General features: G+C 31.6%; 2 protein-coding genes and 1 non-coding gene across 4 annotated transcripts; 2 read left to right on the plus strand and 1 right to left on the minus strand.

The window, feature by feature from the left end:
* The first annotated feature begins 9,669 nt into the window (after positions 1-9,669).
* Positions 9,670-11,902, plus strand: LOC118044760 (leucine-rich repeat receptor-like serine/threonine/tyrosine-protein kinase SOBIR1). The gene has a single exon (XM_035053218.2). It carries the CDS (start codon positions 9,720-9,722, stop codon positions 11,604-11,606), a length of 1,887 nt encoding a protein of 628 aa, XP_034909109.1. The 5' UTR covers positions 9,670-9,719; the 3' UTR covers positions 11,607-11,902.
* Positions 11,903-14,726: 2,824 nt separating this feature from the next.
* Positions 14,727-15,781, minus strand: LOC118044758 (protein MHF2 homolog). 2 transcript variants are annotated; one of them, XM_035053216.2, is made up of 6 exons: positions 15,670-15,781; positions 15,519-15,567; positions 15,392-15,432; positions 15,278-15,320; positions 15,135-15,188; positions 14,727-15,029 (listed from the first exon to the last, which is right to left on the minus strand). In XM_035053216.2, the coding sequence occupies exons 1-6, from the start codon at positions 15,766-15,768 to the stop codon at positions 14,926-14,928; spliced, it is 390 nt and encodes a 129-aa protein (XP_034909107.2). In that variant the 5' UTR covers positions 15,769-15,781; the 3' UTR covers positions 14,727-14,925. The 2 variants fall into 2 exon arrangements, with proteins under 2 accessions (XP_034909107.2, XP_034909108.2); XM_035053217.2 differs by having other exon boundaries at positions 15,278-15,317; positions 15,670-15,780.
* A 54-nt stretch (positions 15,782-15,835) lies between these two features.
* TRNAT-UGU (transfer RNA threonine (anticodon UGU)) lies at positions 15,836-15,907 on the plus strand. Its single transcript has one exon. It is a non-coding gene; the product is annotated as a tRNA-Thr (tRNA).
* The last annotated feature ends 5,724 nt before the right edge of the window (positions 15,908-21,631 follow it).

A 21,631-nucleotide genomic window follows, 5' to 3' on the forward strand; every position in this document is an offset into this window, starting at 1 on the left:
GGAAATCATATAATGATCAATAATCTAGCATCATTCACTTCAATTATCACTTCAACATCCAAAACCCTAGGATTAAAATCCATCAAAACTTGTTATTGATGCAAATAAACCCTAAATTACTTATTAATCAAGCTTAAAAAAGGGTTATATGCAAAGAAATAGACCAAAATTGGTTCGAATCAAGGGTCTAAAAAAATGTTCTTTCCAAGAACAGAAGAACATGCCCAAACCCAACCCAGCAACATGAAGTCCAAATTAAACCGGATACAATCAAACAAAATACACCTATATGTTAGGAATCATACAAGAATCAATAATCTAGCATTCATTCATTTCTATTATAAAAAATAAATATGATTTTGTCAAAATGGATTTCGGTTCAAAACTAAAACCCTAGGATTAAATGATTAAATTCCATTAAAAAAAAAAACTTCTTATTGATTTAAATAAACCCTAGATTATTGACTAATCAAGTTGACCAAAGGGTTTAGTGCAAAGAAAGGGACCAAAATTGATCCGAATCATGGAGCTAAGGCAATGTTCTTCCCAAGAACATGAAGAATATGCCTAGAAACCCAACAAAAACCCAACTACTACTAAGCCCTGAAATGGACATTTTTTACTTCTAAAATATGCTTTTTTTTATCCCAACATGTCATACTACCATACATAAACATGTTTGAATATAAAAAACTAACAAATAACATCAAAAACATACATGAGGTAACAAATTCAAAAACTACCAACTTAAAACTGACCACATGTTCATGTAATATGTATTCAAAATTAGATCTTTTAAACTTATTTTGGTCATGAACAGACATAGCATAACCAGGAAGAACATCATTGCTTAAATTAAACAACTAAAACAACATTATGTGTGTGTGTGTGTGTGTGTGTGTAAAAAAAACTTAAAGAGTAACATTATTATATCAAAAACATCACAAAACTAAAAAAAAAAAACCTTCAATAAATAAAAAAAATAGCATTAAAGAGGTGGATACAATATCATTTATTGAGCATTTCAAACCTCTTTTCTATGCTTGTAAACATAAATATAAAACAAAACAAAAAAAAAAACATCTCGAGCAGGCTATAAAGACTTACTTTTGAATTAGAAAATATACATTAAACAACTACTCTTTCTTTTGCCTTTATTTGAAAAGTTTGCCTCTCATCAACCTACTATCGTTTCCAAGCTTAGAAGATCTTTATGTTAGATCCTGGATCTTTACACTTAGGTTTCTTATGAATATTTTTCTACTTTTTTTCTTTTCTCTTCCTTTTTTAGCTCTCTTCTTAAATGAGTATTTATAGGGTTTTGGGATGTCTTGAATTCATTTCTAACCCCATGATCTTGAGGTAAATGTTGTAAAACCTTGATAAGAATCCATTTAGGAGCATTTATGTATGAACTCACGAAAAAAAGGTTGTTTCTTGCATAATTGTGCTTCAATCATGACTGACTAAGTTATCCACTTTTAAGGCCTCGGCGAAGCACCTCTAATGTTATCGTCACCCAAGACCACCTGAAGTTAGTAGGGGGATTTACACCTTTCATTTAGATCCAACCTTATGTAATTTAAACATCTATAATTTCACTTTTATTCGTTTGAAGTTGCCAACTTGATTAGCAAAAATTGTCAAAATAGAGGTCAGTCTATCAAACGACGTGTCACTTACATTCTCTTCATTAAATCTAATTGAAAAATCCTTTAGGGTTTTTAATTTGGTATTGAAAATTTTTGATTGAGTCTTTGTTCTTCTAATTTTGAATTGCACTCATAATTGTCTCTAAACTTTTAATTTCATGCTCACCCCAGTCAAACTCAATTGCCAGCCCCTAAGTTGACTATCTTTTTTATTTTGGTTCTAGATTTTGAATTTGTGTATTTTAACCCTTGATTGACGAACAAACTTTCAATTTCTACAATTTGGCCCCTAATTTCGTTAATTTTAGCCCCTACATTCAATTGTTTTTTTAATTTGGTCCTTGGTTTTAGATTTCTTCAATCAAGTACCTAATTGCTTATCAAACTTCAATATATGTGTGTGTGTGTAAAAATTGCAATTCAATCCCTAAACTTTAATTTCTTTCAATTAAAGTCTAATTTGACTTTAAAAATAAAATTTTCGTGCAATAAAATCAATTAAACCTTGAAAAATTCCAATTAAGTCCTTAAATATCCAATTTTAAATTTTCCTCCTCAAATTAAATTTTTTTCGTCAATAAGGCCTTCTTCAATCGAAATACATTATCAAATTTTTCAATCTTGTATACTTTGATCTTCTTCAACTAGTCTTTGACAATTTTCATGGAATTATAGTATATTATTTTTATTGATATATTGTTTTTTTTTATTTTCTTCCAATTGTTTTTCAATTTTCTTGTATTTTATCTTTTCTTTCTTTTTTTCTAATTTTTTTTATTTATATTGGCCTCAAAAAATGGGTATCAATAACTTTAGTACTAGTCACTCTTTCTAAAAGGAATGGCCAAAACACTGTGCAAACACCATTGTTCACCCTTTCATATTTTATTGTGGACTCATTATTCAAAATTATAATTTTTTCTCAATTTGATCCTCAAACTTTTTTTTATGTAATCGCACCCATTTTGGGCCAAATTCAAGGACAATTGAATCAAATTTATTGACTAATGAAAAAAATTAAAAGAAAGAGGACCAAAGTGCACCACAAATGGGTGATGGTTTCAAAGTTCACATAAAAAGTTTAATGTAATCCTCAAACTTTACAAATTATACATTTATGATACCTCAATATTTTTTCAATTCAATTTTAGAACAAGAGTTTATTTTTATTTTTTTTAATCCTTTGTTTGAGAGAAGAGAGAGAGAGAGAGAGAGAGAGAGAGAGAGATGGCTAGATTCTGGTGGTAGAGTGACAAAATTAGTATGTGTGCCGATTTAGGCCGCCAAAATAGCAATCTTTATATCAAATGATTCTATTTAATGAGAGGAGTTCAGCTTAGATTTTTATCAACTTGAAAGTGCCTAAGAAAACAGATTTGAGATCAAGAAGATTTTTGTTTTAGGTTGATTTCAGGGTTTGGGATGATTTGACATCTTTATGTCAAATGATTCCATTTAATGAGAGGAGTTCAGTTTAGGTTTTTCTCAACTTGAAAATGCCTAAGAAAACATATTTAAGATCGAGAAGATTTTTGGTTTTGGGTTTATTTCAGGCTTTGGGATGATTTTTTAGGTTTTTTGAGGCAATGGATGGGTTTATCAAGGTGCCTAGTGTGTTTTCTAGGTGTTTTGTGTTAAAAATAGGTTTTTGGGTAAAAATAAAAACCTAGGCAACAATTTTGTTAGCAATTTCCAATGCCAATGGATTTTTATATGGAAAATGGGCGATAAAAGCACTCTAATAACAAAATATTTCATCAATGATTTTGTTAATATTATAAATCATTGATGGAATTACTGACATAATAAAATCACTAATGCTTACTTTTCCAACGACGATATTCTTTCAGCAATTCCATTAGTGATTTATAATACTGATAGAATTTTCTCTAAATTTTGACAGAATATTCTTTTGGCATCCTCTAATTTTCTCATAGAGATTGAATAGGAAAAAAAAATTATGGAGTAAAATGAAAAGCCCATGACATTTTGTGTTGACCCAGGTGAACACATGAAATTTACAACTTGGGTAATGGATATGATCACAATGCCTTAACCCAATCTGAAAATTTATTTATTTTTCCTTCCCTTATTCTCTTTCTGGTTGGGCCTTAATTGGGTTTTAATTGATCTTAGATTTGATTAAATATGAAACTAAATTGAAGAGTTACAAAAGGATTGGAGACAGAATTTAAAAAAATATATCATATTGTATCGACCTCGATCAACCTGAGTTAACTTATGAAATTCACAACCTAAATCATGAATATGATCCCATTTGGGCAACATGTATCATTATTTTCTCATACCTTACTCTCTTCCTAGTTAGGCCTTAATTAGACCTTAATTAGCCACAAATTTAATGGAATTCAAGATTAAATTGAAGAGTTATAAAAAAAAATTGAGAAGAAAAAAAAAAGACTTTAAATTTGTGATTGAATTGAATTGGAATAAAAGAATTAAGGGCAAAATAATAATAAAAAAAAATAAAAACTTGATTTGCGTGAGCATTTCAAGTGTCAACATGTGAGGAGGTTGTCAAGGTGGAGGCAGCGTATACAGCCTCCTTCATGATCCAACTATGTATTTTTTAGCGTCCCAAAAACAACTCGTTGAGATCTCTCATAGGGTGACACATGTCAGTGTCAGACTCCTAATGTGGCTCTTAGCAACCTATCTTTGCTTTATTTTTCCTCCCTTGTCTTGAGATTCGTACAACAACTGCAACAAAAAAAAAAAAAGATTGATGCTGCCCACAATGTTTTGTTTATGTGTATGCATAGTGCTTTTCATTATAGAAAAGTTCATTTAATTTTAGTCTTTACCATGACAAGTGCATATGACTAATATAGCAAAAACAGACATAACATTTTTAAGTTAAATGATAACAAATGATAAAATTATATTTTTATTTATTTTGAGTTAAATATAAAAAAAATAGATTATTGATAATAAATGATTAAATTGTATTTTTTTTATTGCAGGACAAAAATGGATTAAACAAAAAAAAAACACAGCTTGAATATTATGGCTTTACCCGTCAAGCCTGTGATCCCAATCACGGACTCAACATGGTCTAATATTTGTCTTTTCTTAAATTTATCTTGTATGTAAATAAAGAATAAAAATTGTTTAAAGAAAGATCTAAAATTGTGCCCATATACATGGGTCTAAAAGCTCAGGCCAACATGTCTGAGCCTAACATATTTGTTTTTTACCTTTTTAAGGGGCAAGTAACCCTATTTTTTATAAAATAAAATAATCAAATGATACATCACCTATCGAGTTAGACAATATGTCGTTTGTATGCTAAGATTCTAACCACCAAAATAATGGCCTGGAAATCAAGGTAGAGAATTGTTTTCCCTAAAAACCCATTCTCTAATGCCCTTAAAAAAAAAAAAAAAAAAAAAAAAAAAAAAAAAAAAAAAAAAAACCCTTATAAACATTCTTAGAATATTTAGAAACCAATTTATCAACCTAAGAAACCCAAGAAAGATCCAAAAAATACACATTAAACCATGTTAGATTTTTTCATCCTTGACTTGAATCTACTTTTTGAAGCAATATTAAAGTTTTAAATAACCATTGTTAAATTCTTTTCATTAAATAGAACCTGTGGACATCAAGATCAACTGTTTTGATGATTAAAATTGGAAAAAATAATGACTTTCTCTTTATATGCTAGAATCCAGTGATTCCCCCCTGCGCCTCTCTCCACAAACGTGGAACTAAAAAATAACAAAAATAAAGTTTTGTGTCAACATTGAATGTAAACAAAAAGTAAGGGACCAAAAAGGTAAATATCATAAATTAGAGGGCTAAATTAAACTTTTTGCACCAACTTTAAACATACCATCTATTTTTTGTATCTTTTCCACTTTGGTTCTTCTTCTTTGAATTTTGTCCATGGTCAACAGATAAAACGGAATTGGGTATCAATTTCAAAATTAAAGGACTCAATCGATGAAAAAAAAAGTTTGGGGACAAAAACAAAGTACCACTTGTTTTAGTTTTTTGTTTTAGCATGGAATAATTGCATTATTAGTACACCAACTGTACATATTTTCTCAATTAAGTACATGCTTTCCATCCACCTTTTATCCTAGTATATATTTTCAATCAAGTACTTTAGCACATAATTTTTTTAAAAAAATCAATAAAATACTTTATTTGAGTACATAATTTTCAATCAAGAACATGAACCACCTGATTTGAACAATAAAAAAAATTGGTGTAATATAATAAAAAAGATTGAAGTTCATGTACTCAATTATCATAAAATAAAAGTTGGAGTACCAATAATAACTTAAGGAAAAATGTCATGTCATTAAATAACAAAAAAATTGATGGAAGGTGAGTGAAAATACATGATTGAAAGCTTTTAAAAAAATCAGTGTACTCAAACGAAAAATTCAAAGCTCGTGCTCTCAATTGATAGTTGAAGGATGACTTGACTCTTTGTTTTCTTTAACTTGATTTGGATATCTGCCCGTGTATCATAGTTTTAAGACCCGGCCCGGTGGTCGACCCGGTCCAAGGCCCGGGTTCCGGGTTTTGACCGGGTCACCGAGTCTCGGCCGGGTCGTCGGGTCGGCTGGGTCAAAAAAAAATTTTAATTTTTTTTTAAAAATCAAAACGACGTCTTTTTAGAAAAAAAAAATAAAAAAAAATAAAAGTCAACGGGTTTGGGGCTGGATGTTGACCGGGTCTTGCCGGGTCAACCGGGTCCCGGGTCGACCGGGTCTGGCCGGGCCAATTCCCAAACGGGTTTTGGCCTTCACCCGGACCGGTCTTATACCCGGGTCAGCCGGGTCCCGGGTCAACCCGCCGGGCCGGGCCAGGTTTTAAAATTATGCCGTGTATGAGTCGACTGGCCCCACCCTTTAAAAGGAAACAACTTGAAAATTCGTTGGAGCTTTCATGAAGAATTTTCCTATGGTCCGTGCCCAGTGGAGACGGCAGAGTGATTTGACAGAGATAATACATTTTGATCTACCAACAATTTAGAACTCGTTAAAATTAAAAAAAAAAAAAAAATGATATCATATTTAGGTCACATAAGCGATTCAGGTTAAAGGATAATTAAGCTGTTTTTGCCACAGAAACGTAGTATTTCAAAATAATTTGAAAAAATTAAAAAATATTAATTTAAAATAAAATAAATTAACAAAAAAACCATATTCTGTTCAAAACCATATTTACTATAAAATTATTAATAAATTATATTGATAGAACATATTGTTCTTTGTTTTTAGTAAAATGATGAAGTATCTTCTTATAACACAATTAAAGTATTATTGGAATGTAGTTTATTAATTTTTAAAATTAAAAATTAACTAAAAAATAATAAGATATATTAAAAAAAAAAAAAGATAAAAGTTCATGTACTTGAGCATCATAAAATAAAAGCTGGACTTCCGGTGACGATTTAAGGAAAAATGACATGTCATCAAATAAAGATAAAAATTCATGTACTTGATTGAAATTTGTTTTAAGAAATAGTGTACTCAAATGAAAAAAATTAAAGTTTGTGGGCTGTGTTTGGAAATACAGTCAACTCGTGTTTCCAACAAATTCAAATTTTTTTATGAAAAATTAAAAAAAAATTATATTTTAAATCGTTTTGATACACTGATTTTAAAAATAATTTTTAAAAAATAAAAAAAATATTATTTTAATATATTTTGATATGAAAAGTATTTTAAACAGTAATCGCAACCACACTTTGTAATATACGGCTGACTTGACTTTTTTTTTTTTTTTTTATTCTATTACTCGATTGGTATCAAGCAAACCAATAAGAGATGTGTCCTAGAGGGATTATCCTAGAAATTTAACTTGATTTGGAACTTTTGTTCGTATATGAGACGACCGGCCCTTCACTTTAAAAGGAAACAACTTGAAAATTCAATAGAGCTTTCATGAAGAATTTTCTCATGCCCCGTGCCCTATGGAGACGGCAAAGTGTGATTGGACAGCGAGAATACAATACTTTGATCTCTATACCAAAAATTTAGAACTCGTTAAAATTTAAAAAGAAAAAAGAAAAAAAAGAGAGACCAATCAATATATCATTATTTATTATATTATTTTTTAATCATACCCTCTTATAAATAAATAAAAAATCAATTGTAATACTTAATTTATTCGTGTTTGCGATTATTTTTCAAAGTATTTTTCACTTGAAAATATATCAAAATAATATTTTTTTTTACTTTTAAAATCAGAGTATTAAAATAATTTAAAAACATAAAAAAATATTAATTTAAAGTAAGGAAAAAAATAAAAAAATTAAATTTTTTCAAAATCATTTTCAAAACGCAAAAACAAACATAAAATATATAGTTAAATTGATGGTCACATGCATGACATATAATTTAATTTTTCGATCCTAGAAAAGTTTGGTTTTATATTGAAACTATTTCATGTATTTATATGAACATGAATTATTTTGTTATATTAAAAAAACAATAATAAACTAAAAGTTACAATTGGTTGATTTTTTTTATAAGCAATTTTATTATAAATGATGTAATAGGTAAGGATACATTGACAGGTTTCTACTATACTATAAAATTGAAATTACATTGAACAATTATTCAAATTCTAAGAAAAATATTTAATTGGATAAAAATCGTCATATTTTGAAGGCATAAAAATTGGAATAAAAATTTTAAAATCCAATAAAAAAGGGCACATTTAATATTTTGTTTTCATAGCTTATCATATCCTAAGTATATAATAATTGGGATGTCCGTATTATCCATAAATCAACAAGTAATTGCTTAATTTATCATACTTATAGAAAGAAATTAAATCTAATATATATATATATATATATATATGTATGTATGTGTAAAAACCCTAATTTCACTTGAATTGCATGTTGATATGTAATATTTTATATGAAAACGACAAACAATTTTTGTTTCTTAACGAAACTTGAAAAAAAGCTGTCTTACTAGAGTTATTTTTTTAAAATATTTTTTATTTAAAAATGTATTAAAAAATATTTTATTATTATTTTTAAATTTAATTTTGATATTAATATAAAAAAATACAAATTATAAAAAAAAAATTTCATTTTTTTTTAAATAAAAACAAACCTTCAACAGTCAGGGCACAATCACATCGACAGCTCAAAATTAGCCTAAAGATTTTTTACACTTTTTTGGTTGACTTGACCAGCCAAAAACACGCCAGACCTGTTGACTTGAAGACTTCGGGGAAGCTTCCCATTTGATTAATTTCGCCGTAAACGTGGGGTATAAGCTCATTAAAGATGTGATCATTAATTTTAATAAAAATGATAAATAAATAAATATATTAAAAAATGATAGCAAATTAAAGGCAACAACTGATTCTTTTTTATATAAAGAGAATTTTTATAATATATAACGGTATATTGATTTTTTTTTCTTGATAATAGTTGATATTTTATTATAAGATAACCAAATTACCAATAAATTAATAGCAACGGTATATTAATTGGCCCGTTCTAGTTATAATCCAGTGCAAATATTTGGAGGTGATGTTAGTGAACTTGTTAGTTGGCTATTTGTTAGAATAAATAAATAAAGATAACAAAAATCTTTAAGATTGTAGTCCAAATGAAGGTGGGGTAGAAATTCAATAAAAAAATTATTTATGATTTTTTTTAATTTTTTACTATTTTAATATATTGATATCAAATATAAATTTTAAAAAATAAAATAATATTATTTTGATATATTTTTAATAAAAAAAATACTTTGAAAAATCATTACTACTGAAGTTCTAAACTTTCTCTTATGGTCATTGCTCCTAATGCTCCTAACTAATTGGAGCTTATTTTCTTGATAGTGTATTACTGAGGGGTAGCTTCAAATGTTCTTGGCAATTAGCTTCATTATCATGTTTTAATGCCCAAATTCCAAATTAAAATATGATATTATGTATTAACATAACATGGGAGTGTTGTGGACCCTACTGTTCCAGTTTTTCCACACGGTGTGTGCTTATAAAATCAAGCAAACTATACATATTGGTCCCAAGCCAAAACATAGCCTGAAAATATCACCACAAATGGCCGTCCTTCACCACAAACACCACCTCTTCATCTTCGTTCTCCTATCTATCCTCCTCCTCGCTGGTGCAAGATTGAACCTTGACCATTCGGACCTCAAAGCCTTCTCAACCATCCAAAAAGAGTTGGGCATCAACAGTCAACGCAGCTCCTCCTCTACACCATGCAACACCCCTGGGGTGTTTTGTGAGAGGAGGCTCTCTCCCAACAGCACCTTTGTGCTCAAAATCACAAGACTCGTCTTCAAGTCTCAACGGCTCACAGGGTTCTTGTCTCCGGCAATTGGACGGCTGTCTGAGCTCAAGGAACTTTCACTAACCAACAACCAGCTCGTTGACCAGGTCCCTGCCCAGATAGTCAAGTGCAAGAAACTAGAGATTCTTGAGCTTGCAAACAACCAGTTTTCCGGTGAAATTCCCTCTGAATTATCATCACTTGTTCGTCTTCGAGTTCTTGATCTCTCTAGCAATGGATTTTCTGGGAATTTGAGTTTCTTAAAGCATTTCCCCAACCTGGAAAGTCTTTCTCTTGCAAATAATCTCTTCACTGGAAAGGTTCCGAAGTCCATACGTTCATTTCGCAATCTCCAATTCTTCGACTTCTCAGGAAACAGTTTTCTTGAAGGACCTGTGCCAGTGATTGGCAAAGGTGAATCCTCAAGGCCCCAATACCCAAAACGTTACATATTGAAGGAGAGCACAACAAGTACAAGATCAAAGAATAAGATTTCTGGACTTGCTCCAGCTCCTGCACCATCATCATCAGCACCAGCACCAGCACCACACAAGCACAAGAACAGCAGAAGAAAGCTTGCCGGGTGGCTCTTTGGATTTCTTGCTGGCTCAGTAGCTGGGAGTTTATCTGGGTTCGTGTTCTCATTACTGTTTAAGATTGTATTGGCAGCAGTAAAAGGTGGAGGGAGAGATGTAGGCCCTGCAATCTTTAGTCCATTGATCAAGAAAGCAGAGGATTTAGCTTTCTTGGAAAAAGATGATGGGCTTGCAAACTTGGAAATCATCGGGAGAGGTGGATGTGGAGAAGTATTCAAAGCTGAACTGCCCGGAAGTAATGGAAAAATGATTGCTGTAAAGAAGATAGTTCAACCTCCAAAAGATGCTGCCGAGTTATCTGAAGAAGATAGCAAGCTTTTAAACAAGAAAATGAGACAAATTCAATCTGAGATCAATACCGTCGGCCACATTCGGCATCGCAACCTTCTTCCTCTTCTAGCTCACGTGTCTCGTCCTGATTGTCACTATCTTGTCTACGAATTCATGAAGAATGGTAGTCTACAAGATGTGTTGAACCAAGTTACTGAAGGGAAAAGAGAATTGGACTGGTTAGCTCGCCACAAAATTGCAGTAGGAGTGGCATCTGGACTTGAGTACCTTCACTTGAGTCATAGTCCACGGATTATCCATAGAGATCTCAAGCCCGCAAATGTACTGCTAGACGACGACATGGAAGCTAGAATTGCCGATTTTGGACTCGCTAAAGCAATGCCTGATGCTAAAACACACATCTCAACTTCTAATGTTGCTGGAACAGTGGGATACATAGCACCAGAGTATCACCAAACACTCAAATTCACGGACAAGTGTGACATTTACAGTTTTGGTGTGGTACTTGGGGTGTTGGTGATGGGAAAGCTTCCATCTGATGCGTTCTTTCAAAGTACTCGTGAATTAAGTTTGGTTAAGTGGATGAGAAATGTTATGATATCAGAGAATCCAAATCAAGCTATTGATCCGAAGCTGAAAGGCCATGGGCTGGAGGACCAAATGCTGCTAGTTCTTAAAATTGCTTGCTTCTGCACTATCGATGACCCAAAACAGAGGCCTAACAGTAAGGATGTTCGGTGCATGCTGTCACAAATCAAACACTAGTACAAGCATGGAAGGCAATGATGTGTAAGAAACCAAGAATAATGAAGCATGAAAGAAGGGTTGCTTCGTAAAGTCTTTTCATTTCATCTTTTGAATTTGTGTTAACTGTTGCCATTAAGTTTATATCTAAGGAAGGGCTGTAAAACGTGTTTCTTGTTATTTGTCTAAAATACATAATTTCAGTCTGTTCAATCTGAATTTTACTATACTCTAGGTGTAGAATTGTAATCCCTTGTATTAATTATATTATAGTCTTTAATTTTTAAAATTTATATACAATCATGTCATTTGATTAATCATCTCATTTTAATTTATGACCACTAGTTGTTATATGTATAACCCATTAGATTTTCTAATAAATTGATCCAAATATAAATCATAATCCAAAGTTAAATTAAATAAATTAAACAATGTAATTTATTATCAATTCAACAATTGATTGATTTATATTTGAAAATCAAGTAATCAAATATTAAAAAAGTCATAACTTGTTTAACTTAACCTTTTAAGAACTAGTTTCTCAATGTAATTAATATTCATTTATTAAGAATGTTTCGTTTTAGATATTATAGCATGAAGTATATCTATTTTATTAAATCATTTTAGTTCTCAACACTATAATCATGATTCTTTGAAAAAGAATTGAAATTCTTTTCAAATCTCATTCCACATTGGCTAAGAGTTTTACAATCAGTATTATTTAAGAACAAATAAAATATTTTTCCTAGTTTGATTAATCCTCTTTTTATTACTTAAATACCTTCGTGTAATTTATGCTAAATTCAATAACTGCTCATTTGTTATCCTTAATTAGGATAACATGTAATCGCAATCAAAGCATAACACTACCTATATAAAATAAATTAGTAATTTCAAGTATAAGAATCAGTTACACAATTATAACATAAGTCTTTCCATAGAAATAAGTAATCTCTCCATATAGAACTCTCTTGCAAACTAGTTCAGTGTACATGTCATCTAACAAGTACTTGCATATTAATTTTAGATATTCTTCTCGTGAGAACAACTGCTTTCTTTCATAAAAGAAGAAACATAATATGCATCGGTCTCAACAACTCTAATTAATATTTAGTGTTAATAGAACATTGATCAAGTACATTTAGGAACAATGTTTTGATATAATAAAAATCTCATAATTATAACAGCTTTATAATTTATTATGCAAAATATCTTTCTTCTACCGACTTTATCTTTACTATAGATTTATTAATCAAATATTAAAAAAAAAAAAAAAAAACCTTTAGTAATAGTAAATATATATTTTACATGAATAAAACTAGTGATACATGTCATATTCCCTAACATTTTTATTATATCTTGCTGGTTCATGTTTATATCGAAGTTCAGTACAAATCCCATGACCTACCCCCCATTTCTTCCCTCGTGTCTGCGTCTTGGACTACATGTGCTAATGGGGAGTTTAAGAAGGAGGCTACTACTGTCAAGTTTTCTTTACTGTACTTGGAAAAATGTCTGCCATACATAGATACACCCTTGACGATCAGGAGAGTTTTATACGAAAAACGAGAGACATGGGAAGGATATAATCTTTATAGACAAAGCGGATCGCAAAGGAAAGAAGGTGGTAACCCTTGTTAAGAAATTAAATGTGAAAGAAAGAAAGAAAAAAGGGATAAATCTTGATTACCAATCGGATCTTTTCATTCGTATAGCATGCAACTCGTGTTTGCGTTGATTCTGAAGGTGGCAAGGACAACTGGAGCACGAATCTCTCTCTCTCCCCTCTGCTCTTTCCAGGGAAGAAAGCTGCTTGATTAAGCGTTATCTTAGTACATGGATTCATACTTAACAAGGAACTCATTTCTTCATCCGAGTCAAAACAGAAGTGTAATCCACGCGAATCAATTACAAATCCAGTCATGGTTGCAGAGAGCAGGTAATCTTAGAATCTTAGATCTGGGGCTAGAAATCATCCATGGAACAAAAATCAGCCTGGTAAAGGCTGCTTTGTTAAATAAACTGTAAGACATCATCTTGCTCGAAAGCAGCTAAAGATTTTGGGTTAACATGGAAGAAACATCAGCAAGAAATGAAACCAATATGAGAAACAAGCCTTGCATAAAATCCATGGATGGTTGACCTGCACGGTGGTTATGCCAAGTTTTTTCAACTTGCAATCATGCCACGAAAATATTTTTCTTGAAATAAGCACTTTGAAAAGGCAGGGTTTTTGCAACAAGATCAAGCCAGTAGAGTTCAAGAATGCAAGTTCCATGACACTGCCTTCCACTACATTGTTGGGAAAAACAAACTAGTTTTCCTCTGAAGCAACCAATCAAGTCCACAAAATCCCTTTCTTCTTGTAATCATTCCCTCTTTTCATCGAAAGCCAAATAGGAAGAAACATTCAAGTCAACACTTCCATGACAGCGTGATAATTGTCCCTCAACATGTGAAGAGTGCTAGAAATCTTTTTCCACGCCAAGCCAGAGCTAGAAATGGATCAGGGGTTCACTTTTTCAATGGTTTGCAGCTTGTTAAACATGAAGCCCAAGGAAAACTATTTAAATTCCTAGAATGGAATTCTACATGGGTTTAATTGTCAGACCTAAAAGTTGTAAAATAACACTCTGCAAGCAATCTCTGTTAGGGATCATCAATATTCAGAACTACATAGCCCATAAGTTGTCCCAGATATCAGAAAGAAAAAAAGGTCACATCAGACAAGGAGATACGTTTTCCACATTACAGTTCTACAAAGTAATAAACAGGCACTCGATACATCAGCCTAATTAACTTAAAGAAGAAAATGGAAGAAACATGGAGCAATTTCTCATCCTTCTTCCAATATAGCTCTATCGAACAAAAAGTGTGTTTGAACTTGAACATGGTAGGTGGCACCATCCATTCCGTAATTGCTTGATTTATATTCCAAACAAATCCAATTACTGGTCAGGAACAATGCATTTACTCTTAAAAGAATGCAGTTGATCAAGAACATGTCTACCATATGAAAAACAATCACGAGTCACATTCAACGACTTAATTTTGCCGCAGCAAGCTTGGCAAAACCAACAAAAACCAAGAGCACCAAATTGTGAACTCCATTGACACGCGCAGAACCAAATAAGAAAGAAATACAAAAAAAAGAAAAAGAAATTCCATCGCATTGCAGGAAGACAATTATAGATCATCAAATGATCTTCATGTCAATAATTCTATCTAACAATAAAAAATGCACTACCATCTAAATCCTCAAATACACAAATTGAACAGTTTGGATTAGAGAAAAGAAGAAGAAAAAAAAACCATACTTTATGTATGCCATGTAAATATCTTAAAAATCCAGAAGCAACTGAGGAAGAATCCTCTCCAAGTGAGTCCCTTCAATCTTACCAGCTCCCTCTGCTTCAGCAATCATAGCAGAACGCTGCACTGCCTCTGCACATGCATACCACATCATGATACCAACCGTTTAACAACAATGCTTTATAGTAAAGGAACAAAACAAGAATCCAGACATTTAACCATCATCAAGCTCGAAACCTGTAATAAAAATTCGGAGAAGTTCGCAACTCAGTTTTAAGGCGTTGGAATTAGCTGCATCCGAAAAAAAAAAACATCAATAACATTTTGCACATAATTACACATTAAAAAAAGAGAAAGGAATCATATGAATAATGAAATACCAGAAGTGGTTCGAGTCTTCTTCAATGTTCCAGTTCCAACCTGCTAAATTAATAATAATATAAACATCCGAAATTGAAATAAAATAGGAAAAAGAAATCATCAGAGTTAATTACCTCGCAGTCCGTACCGTCATTGCCTTCGTTTTTCTCGCGCTCTGAAATAGCCATGAATGTTCATAAATTATTATAACCCCCAATTGACACAAGAAGAAAAAAGGCGGGAGTCATGGGAAAGGCAAACCTAGGGCTCTCCGGGTCCAAATGTGCTTGAAAATAGCTTGAATCAAAGCCTAAACAATTATGTCAACAACACACACCAAATTAACACAAATAACAAACAATGTATATGTATATGAACAATTTCCTTATTCAAGAAATAAAGAGAAGCATACTGGATCGAAAGTGACCTCCTCCATTCGCAACTTCAAAGCCCTTCCCTCCCTTGTTTTTTTTTTCTTTTTTTGTGGTCTTCTCCTTTCCTCTACCTGCATACCACTATAAATGTCGTTTAGTTATTTAGATTATTATAGTAAAAATAAATTGGAGACATTATCGGAAGCCCCTATAGCTCAGTGGTAGAGCGTCAGTCTTGTAAACTGAAGGTCCGTAGTTCGATCCTGCGTGGGGGCATATTTTTTAAATTCCTTTTCACTTCATTCGAAACGACGACGTGTCTTCTTCAGGTACAAACTCTGTGTCTTTTCTGGGGTTTTCCTTTTCCATGTTAAACCTCGCAGCCGCAAGATTTGAAGAGCAAACCTCAAAACCAGACGCAGTCCATGCTCTCGGATTCTCTCCTTTGGCAAAGATCACTTCTTTCTCGTAGAAAAGACACAAAAAATGGCCAACATAATCCACAAACTAATCTCAAAAACAACCCCAACAATACCTTCTTTAAGAATCATAACCTCAACCCTCAAAACTCCACAACTCTCTGACCCCAACTACCTAACAGCAACAACAACCTCTCTCCTTCCCGGCACGACAAAATCAGATTTCTCAAACAAACCAATTCCTCTCTTAAACGCTATACCCACACAGGACGTTAAACCCTTGCAGTTTTATTACCCGAATTTCCCTTTTGGGTTTTGCTTAAATCCTATTTCCGCAACTGGTTTTGGTCAAGTGAAGGCTATGGAGGATGATGTTGATGATTCAAGGACTTTGTGGGCTGATAGTGTGAAGAAGAAGAGGAAGAAGAAGATGAACAAGCATAAGTACCAGAAGCTTAGGAAGCGTCTCGGGAGAAAGTCCTCTTAGGTGTTTCTATCGGTAAAGAAGTTTGTGTCTTGGTGGCTTTTTTTGTGCTGGCTTACAAATTTTGGATGGCAAAATGATTTCATTTTCTTGCTTGGGAGTATTAAATTTTGTAGTTGTTTACTGTGCTTATTTAAACGAATGGAATTGAATAATTTGAAATGTTGTTCATCATTGTTGTCGAGTTTTGTCCTTTGGGTTTCATAGAGGTATTACTTCCTTTTCTTTTTCTTTTTAAGAAGCATAGTTGTATTATATAAACAAAAGGGATTAGAAGAGAGGAGAACTCAGGCGTGCATATACGATTTTTTATATATATTTTTTTGTTTTTGTAGAATAGGAGTACTAGATTTTGTAGTGACATTTGAAATAAAGGGTTATTCGTTTCTGTCTGCTTAATGAATTGGAAGCGAATAGTTTGAAATGTTGGTAATAATTCTTGTGGGAGTTTATTTGGGTAGAAATATGTAATTTGTGGTCACACAAATCTGCCGTCCTTTTCATGCTAGTGATGGGGATAAGAGTTGAGGTGTACTTATCTTGTTTTGCTATGGAATCAGACATGTTTAAGGCAAAAGCTTCATACCACTGAGCCAAACTTTAAACTTGTTTTTGCAAGGAACCTGTAGTTCAATATAGTTACTAGGACCTCCTGTCTGAATATGGTGCTTACTTTGCGAAAACAAGGGGGTGTGGTATTTGTTATTTAGACAACAGAGTTGGGGTCTAATATTTCTCTGAAAAAATTTTGGTGCTATAAATGAAGCTTAACCTTCATCTTGAGTTTGCTTTCTGTCTCTGTGCATTGCTGTAAACAGATGACGAAACCAGACAGGGTTTTGAACACTGTGTTTGCCTTTATCTTGACACCTAAGATACAAATTGATCAGCAAGTTTGAATTCTAACATAATGGGTTTTCTAAAAAGCTATTGCTCGGGTACTTTACTAGAGACTAATTTAGATCATAAACAAGAACCTTTATAGAATAATGAATGAATTCTATGATGTAATAGCTTGGGCGTATTTTCCTGTTACTAGTTGTTGACTGTCAATATACTGATTCCTTTGTGGCTGACTATTGTACAGGACAGGAGGTCAACTGAATCTGAGTAGAGGATAAATTTGTTAAGTTAGAGTTAAAGTTCATGTCTTTTTCATTCTTCTTTTTCTTTGTTTGGTGCTTGCATTTGATTTTGCTAGGCCTTAAAGTTTTGAGATTGGGCACTGGTCTAGTTGCTGTGGTTGAATATAAAAGCAACGTGTAAGAAGTCCAGTTGGTGAATGATCAATTAATACTTGAGTTAATGAGTAAAAGGCCTTTTCTAGTGTATGCAAATTGGCTGTTTTAGTGGCAAGATGAGTTTTTTTGTTATTAACAACCTGGGAAATGCCTGCATAATGCTGATACTGCTTGAAAATATATTATTTTGATAATCAACAGATTTGTACTTTTGAAAGTTTTCTCAACATTTATGCTCTCTGAAACTTTCCTCCATCTCCCTCATTAATTGCCTTTGGATTTTACGTTCTATAGCAAGCAAATTTGCTCATTTCCCTTTTCTTTTTTTCATTTTTAAATCTCTGAAAAACTTGTGGATGTTCAAGCATTATAAGACCTCATGATGTTGCCTGTCTCAAGGCTCTCAGGGATTTACATATCAGTTAACGTAAGGGCTATTTCACCTACTACTATGTTTCAGATATGCAAGTTATCCTAGGTCAGTTGATCTCTCTCATTGGAATAAATGTCAAATGCTTGTGCAACTCTGAACATTAGGCAATTATGCTGGATTGTTTAACATTTTTGAGCTTCGCTTGTGAGGTTGATGTTGAATTTCTATTTTACTTTTGGATAGCAAGAGAATTCAATTGAATTACTTTGTTCTTTTTTTCTAGGTTTGACTATTTCATGTTATAGTTTAGTAGGGTTAGGTTTTCCTAAATATTGGCAAGCCAGGCACTGTATATGAATTGAGGTGAACACATTTGTGGTGAGAGGTTAGTGCAATATGACAACATGATAGGGGCAGGCTGCTAGTTGAGTTGACAAACATTGTTATTTGTAATTGACACTAATCAGTGTGCTATTGAAGGGTTGATATTTTTTTTTTAATTGCAGTAAAGAAAAGCATAAAAACGAAAAGGATACTGTTTGAGGTTTAAATCATCCAATGAAGAGAGGATCTGGTATTCTTGTTTCTGTAAACGACTTCAGCTACTTTAGCTAAGAGTTTCTGATTCTGGGCTACTGGAAAAAGTCAGGTTCTTCTGTTTATAATATGATTTATGTCCTGGTGGCTATTTTGGTATTTGCTTACAAATTTTCGTAGGCAAAATGAATTCCTTTTGTTACTTGTGAGTACTAAATCTTGTAGTTGTTTACTGTGCTTATTTAACAGAATGGAATTGAATAATTTGAAATGTTGCTGATCATTGTTGTGGAGTTTTGTCCTCTGGGTTTCATAAAGCTTTTACCTTTTCGATTTTACAAGCATGGTTGTATTCTATAAACTAAAGGGATTAGAAGAGAGGACTCAGGTGTCCTTGTACTGTTCTCCTATGGAATAAAGGGTAATTCGTCTCTGTATTTATATAATGAACTGTTTTGAAATGTTGATAATCATTTCCATGGATGTTTATTGAGGTAGAAATTTGTATTTTGGGTCACATAAATATGATATCCTTTTCATGCCAGTGGTTGGGATTGGAGGTGAGGTGTGTCATTCCCTGTTTTGCTATGGAAAAAGACATGTTGCATGCCACTGAGCCAAACCATAAACTTGTTTTTGCGTGGAATCAGAAGTTCTATATAGCAATTAGAACCTCCCTGTCTACATATATTGCCTGCTTTCGAGACGGCACCGTTCTGGTCTTATAATTCACTGAAAAGGTTTTGGGCTGACACAAATCAAGTGTCACCTTTATTGTGAATTCGCTTTCTATCTCTGTGCATTGTCGTAAACAGGTGATGCTACCAGACAGGGTTTTGAAGACAGTGTTTGCCTTTATCAAGACACCCAAGCTACTAAGTGATCAGTAAGCTCTATAATTTCTAATAAAGTGGACTTTAAAAAAAAAAAACTTACTTGTTTGACTCACTCAAACTCGATCAGATAACGAGCAAGATTTCTCTATAGAACAATGAATGGATTGTTTGATGTTATAGCTAGGGATCCACTTCCATGTTACAAGTTGTAGACTGTCAATGCTGGTTGCTTGGTAGCGGACCGTTTGATGGGAAAGATGGCTGAGAGATGGAGGGAGGATGAAATTGAAAAAAAATAAAATTAACTCAACTTTTTATTTTACTTGCATTTAAAATTATGTAAAAAAACCTTTTAACTTATTCCTTACTTAACTTGAAATTTGTTCTGATTTAATTGGTTTAAAGAAAACTTAAATAATTAGAAAAAAAATTGAAAATAAAAATTAAGAGAAAAAAATCATGTTTCCCTGCATAATTATACGAAGAACGAAGGGGGCGTGGAGGTCAAATGGCATATCCATGAGACTGCAATGTGGCAAGATTGTAGTAGGTATTTATATGATTTAAAAATATTATTTTTCATGAAATACGCATTGGATTATAACGAACGTCTCAATAATAAGATACAAATATATTGTTAATTTAAACGTAAAATAAACTAATCGCTAGTAAGAAATATTTTTCAATCACTATATTTGAGTTAAAAAAAAATTATGAGTAAACAGGTTGAAAAAAATACTACGAGTTAAATAAATCTTTTCTGATGTTTTTCTATTTCTCCTAAATAACATGAGACATATTGAAGAAAAAAAAAAGGTTTTGATACTATGTATTTTGCAAAATATGATCTATTAATTCAATATGCAATCTATTTACTTCATTTATATTTTAAATATTTTTCAAATTCAATTACGAGTTAACCCAAACTCAATTATGTCCTGGAAAAAATTAAAACAGGGACTCAACGACACTAAATATTGGATCACAAATGAAAATTATTAAAGTGTTTTTGAGAACGTGGTAAAGATTAAAAACATAAAATATTATGCTTCAAAATATTTTTTTTAATATTTTTAAATAATATTTTTTATTTTTTAAAAATTATTTTTTATATTAGTATATTAAAATAATTTAAAAACATAAAATATATTTTAAAATAAAAAAAAATTTAAATTATAAAAAACCAATTTACATCGCGTTTCAAAAAACACTATATGGCCTTATTAATTTTTACATTTCAAAAATACTTTTAAAAAATTTAAAATTATTTTGTTTTTTTCTTTATTTTAAATTAATATTTTTTCTGTTTTTTAATTATTTTGATGCATTAATATTAAAAATAATTTTTTAAAAAATAAAAAATATTATTTTAATATATTTTTTAATAAAAAATTATTTTAAAAAACAATAACAATTACACCCCAACACACTCCCTTATCTTATGGCATCTTGTCACGTAACGGGCTACTTCTTTAAACTAAAGTGTGGACCAAAAACCGGTCTCTACTCTTGGGTCGTTCCTACGTCAACATCAATCTTCTCTTTCCTGGTAACGATCGAAGACAATTTGGATGAGTTATTATTGATGAAAAAGACAAATCAGGGACAATTGACAGAAAAACCAAACGGTGCGTATAACATAATATTAGACAAACGTATATTTATTCAAATTGTTATTTTTCTAGAATCTAGAAATACAATTAAATAATTGATTGTAAATCCTTGTACTAAAAAAAACAAGATTTGAAAAAAATTTCAAATTTTATTCAAATAATTAATGGTTATGATATTGAAAATAAATATGATTGGACAAAGTAGACACTCTTCATGCTATATGTCTAAATTGAAATATTGTTGATGGAGTGATAATAATAACACCAAGAAACTTGATATAAAAGGTTAAATCAAGTAATTTATGAATTTTTCAATATTTGAAGATCATAACAAATTGTTAGACATTATATTAAATCTTCAAATATAAATCAAATAATTGTTAAATTGATATTAAAATAATTTATTTAATTCTATTTTATTTAGGATTATGATTTATATTTGGGTCAATTTATTAAACAACCTAATAGATCACACATATAATAGATCATAACTTAAA

Source organism: Populus alba, chromosome 12 (genome assembly GCF_005239225.2).
Source record: "Populus alba chromosome 12, ASM523922v2, whole genome shotgun sequence".
Taxonomy (NCBI): Eukaryota; Viridiplantae; Streptophyta; class Magnoliopsida; order Malpighiales; family Salicaceae; genus Populus; species Populus alba.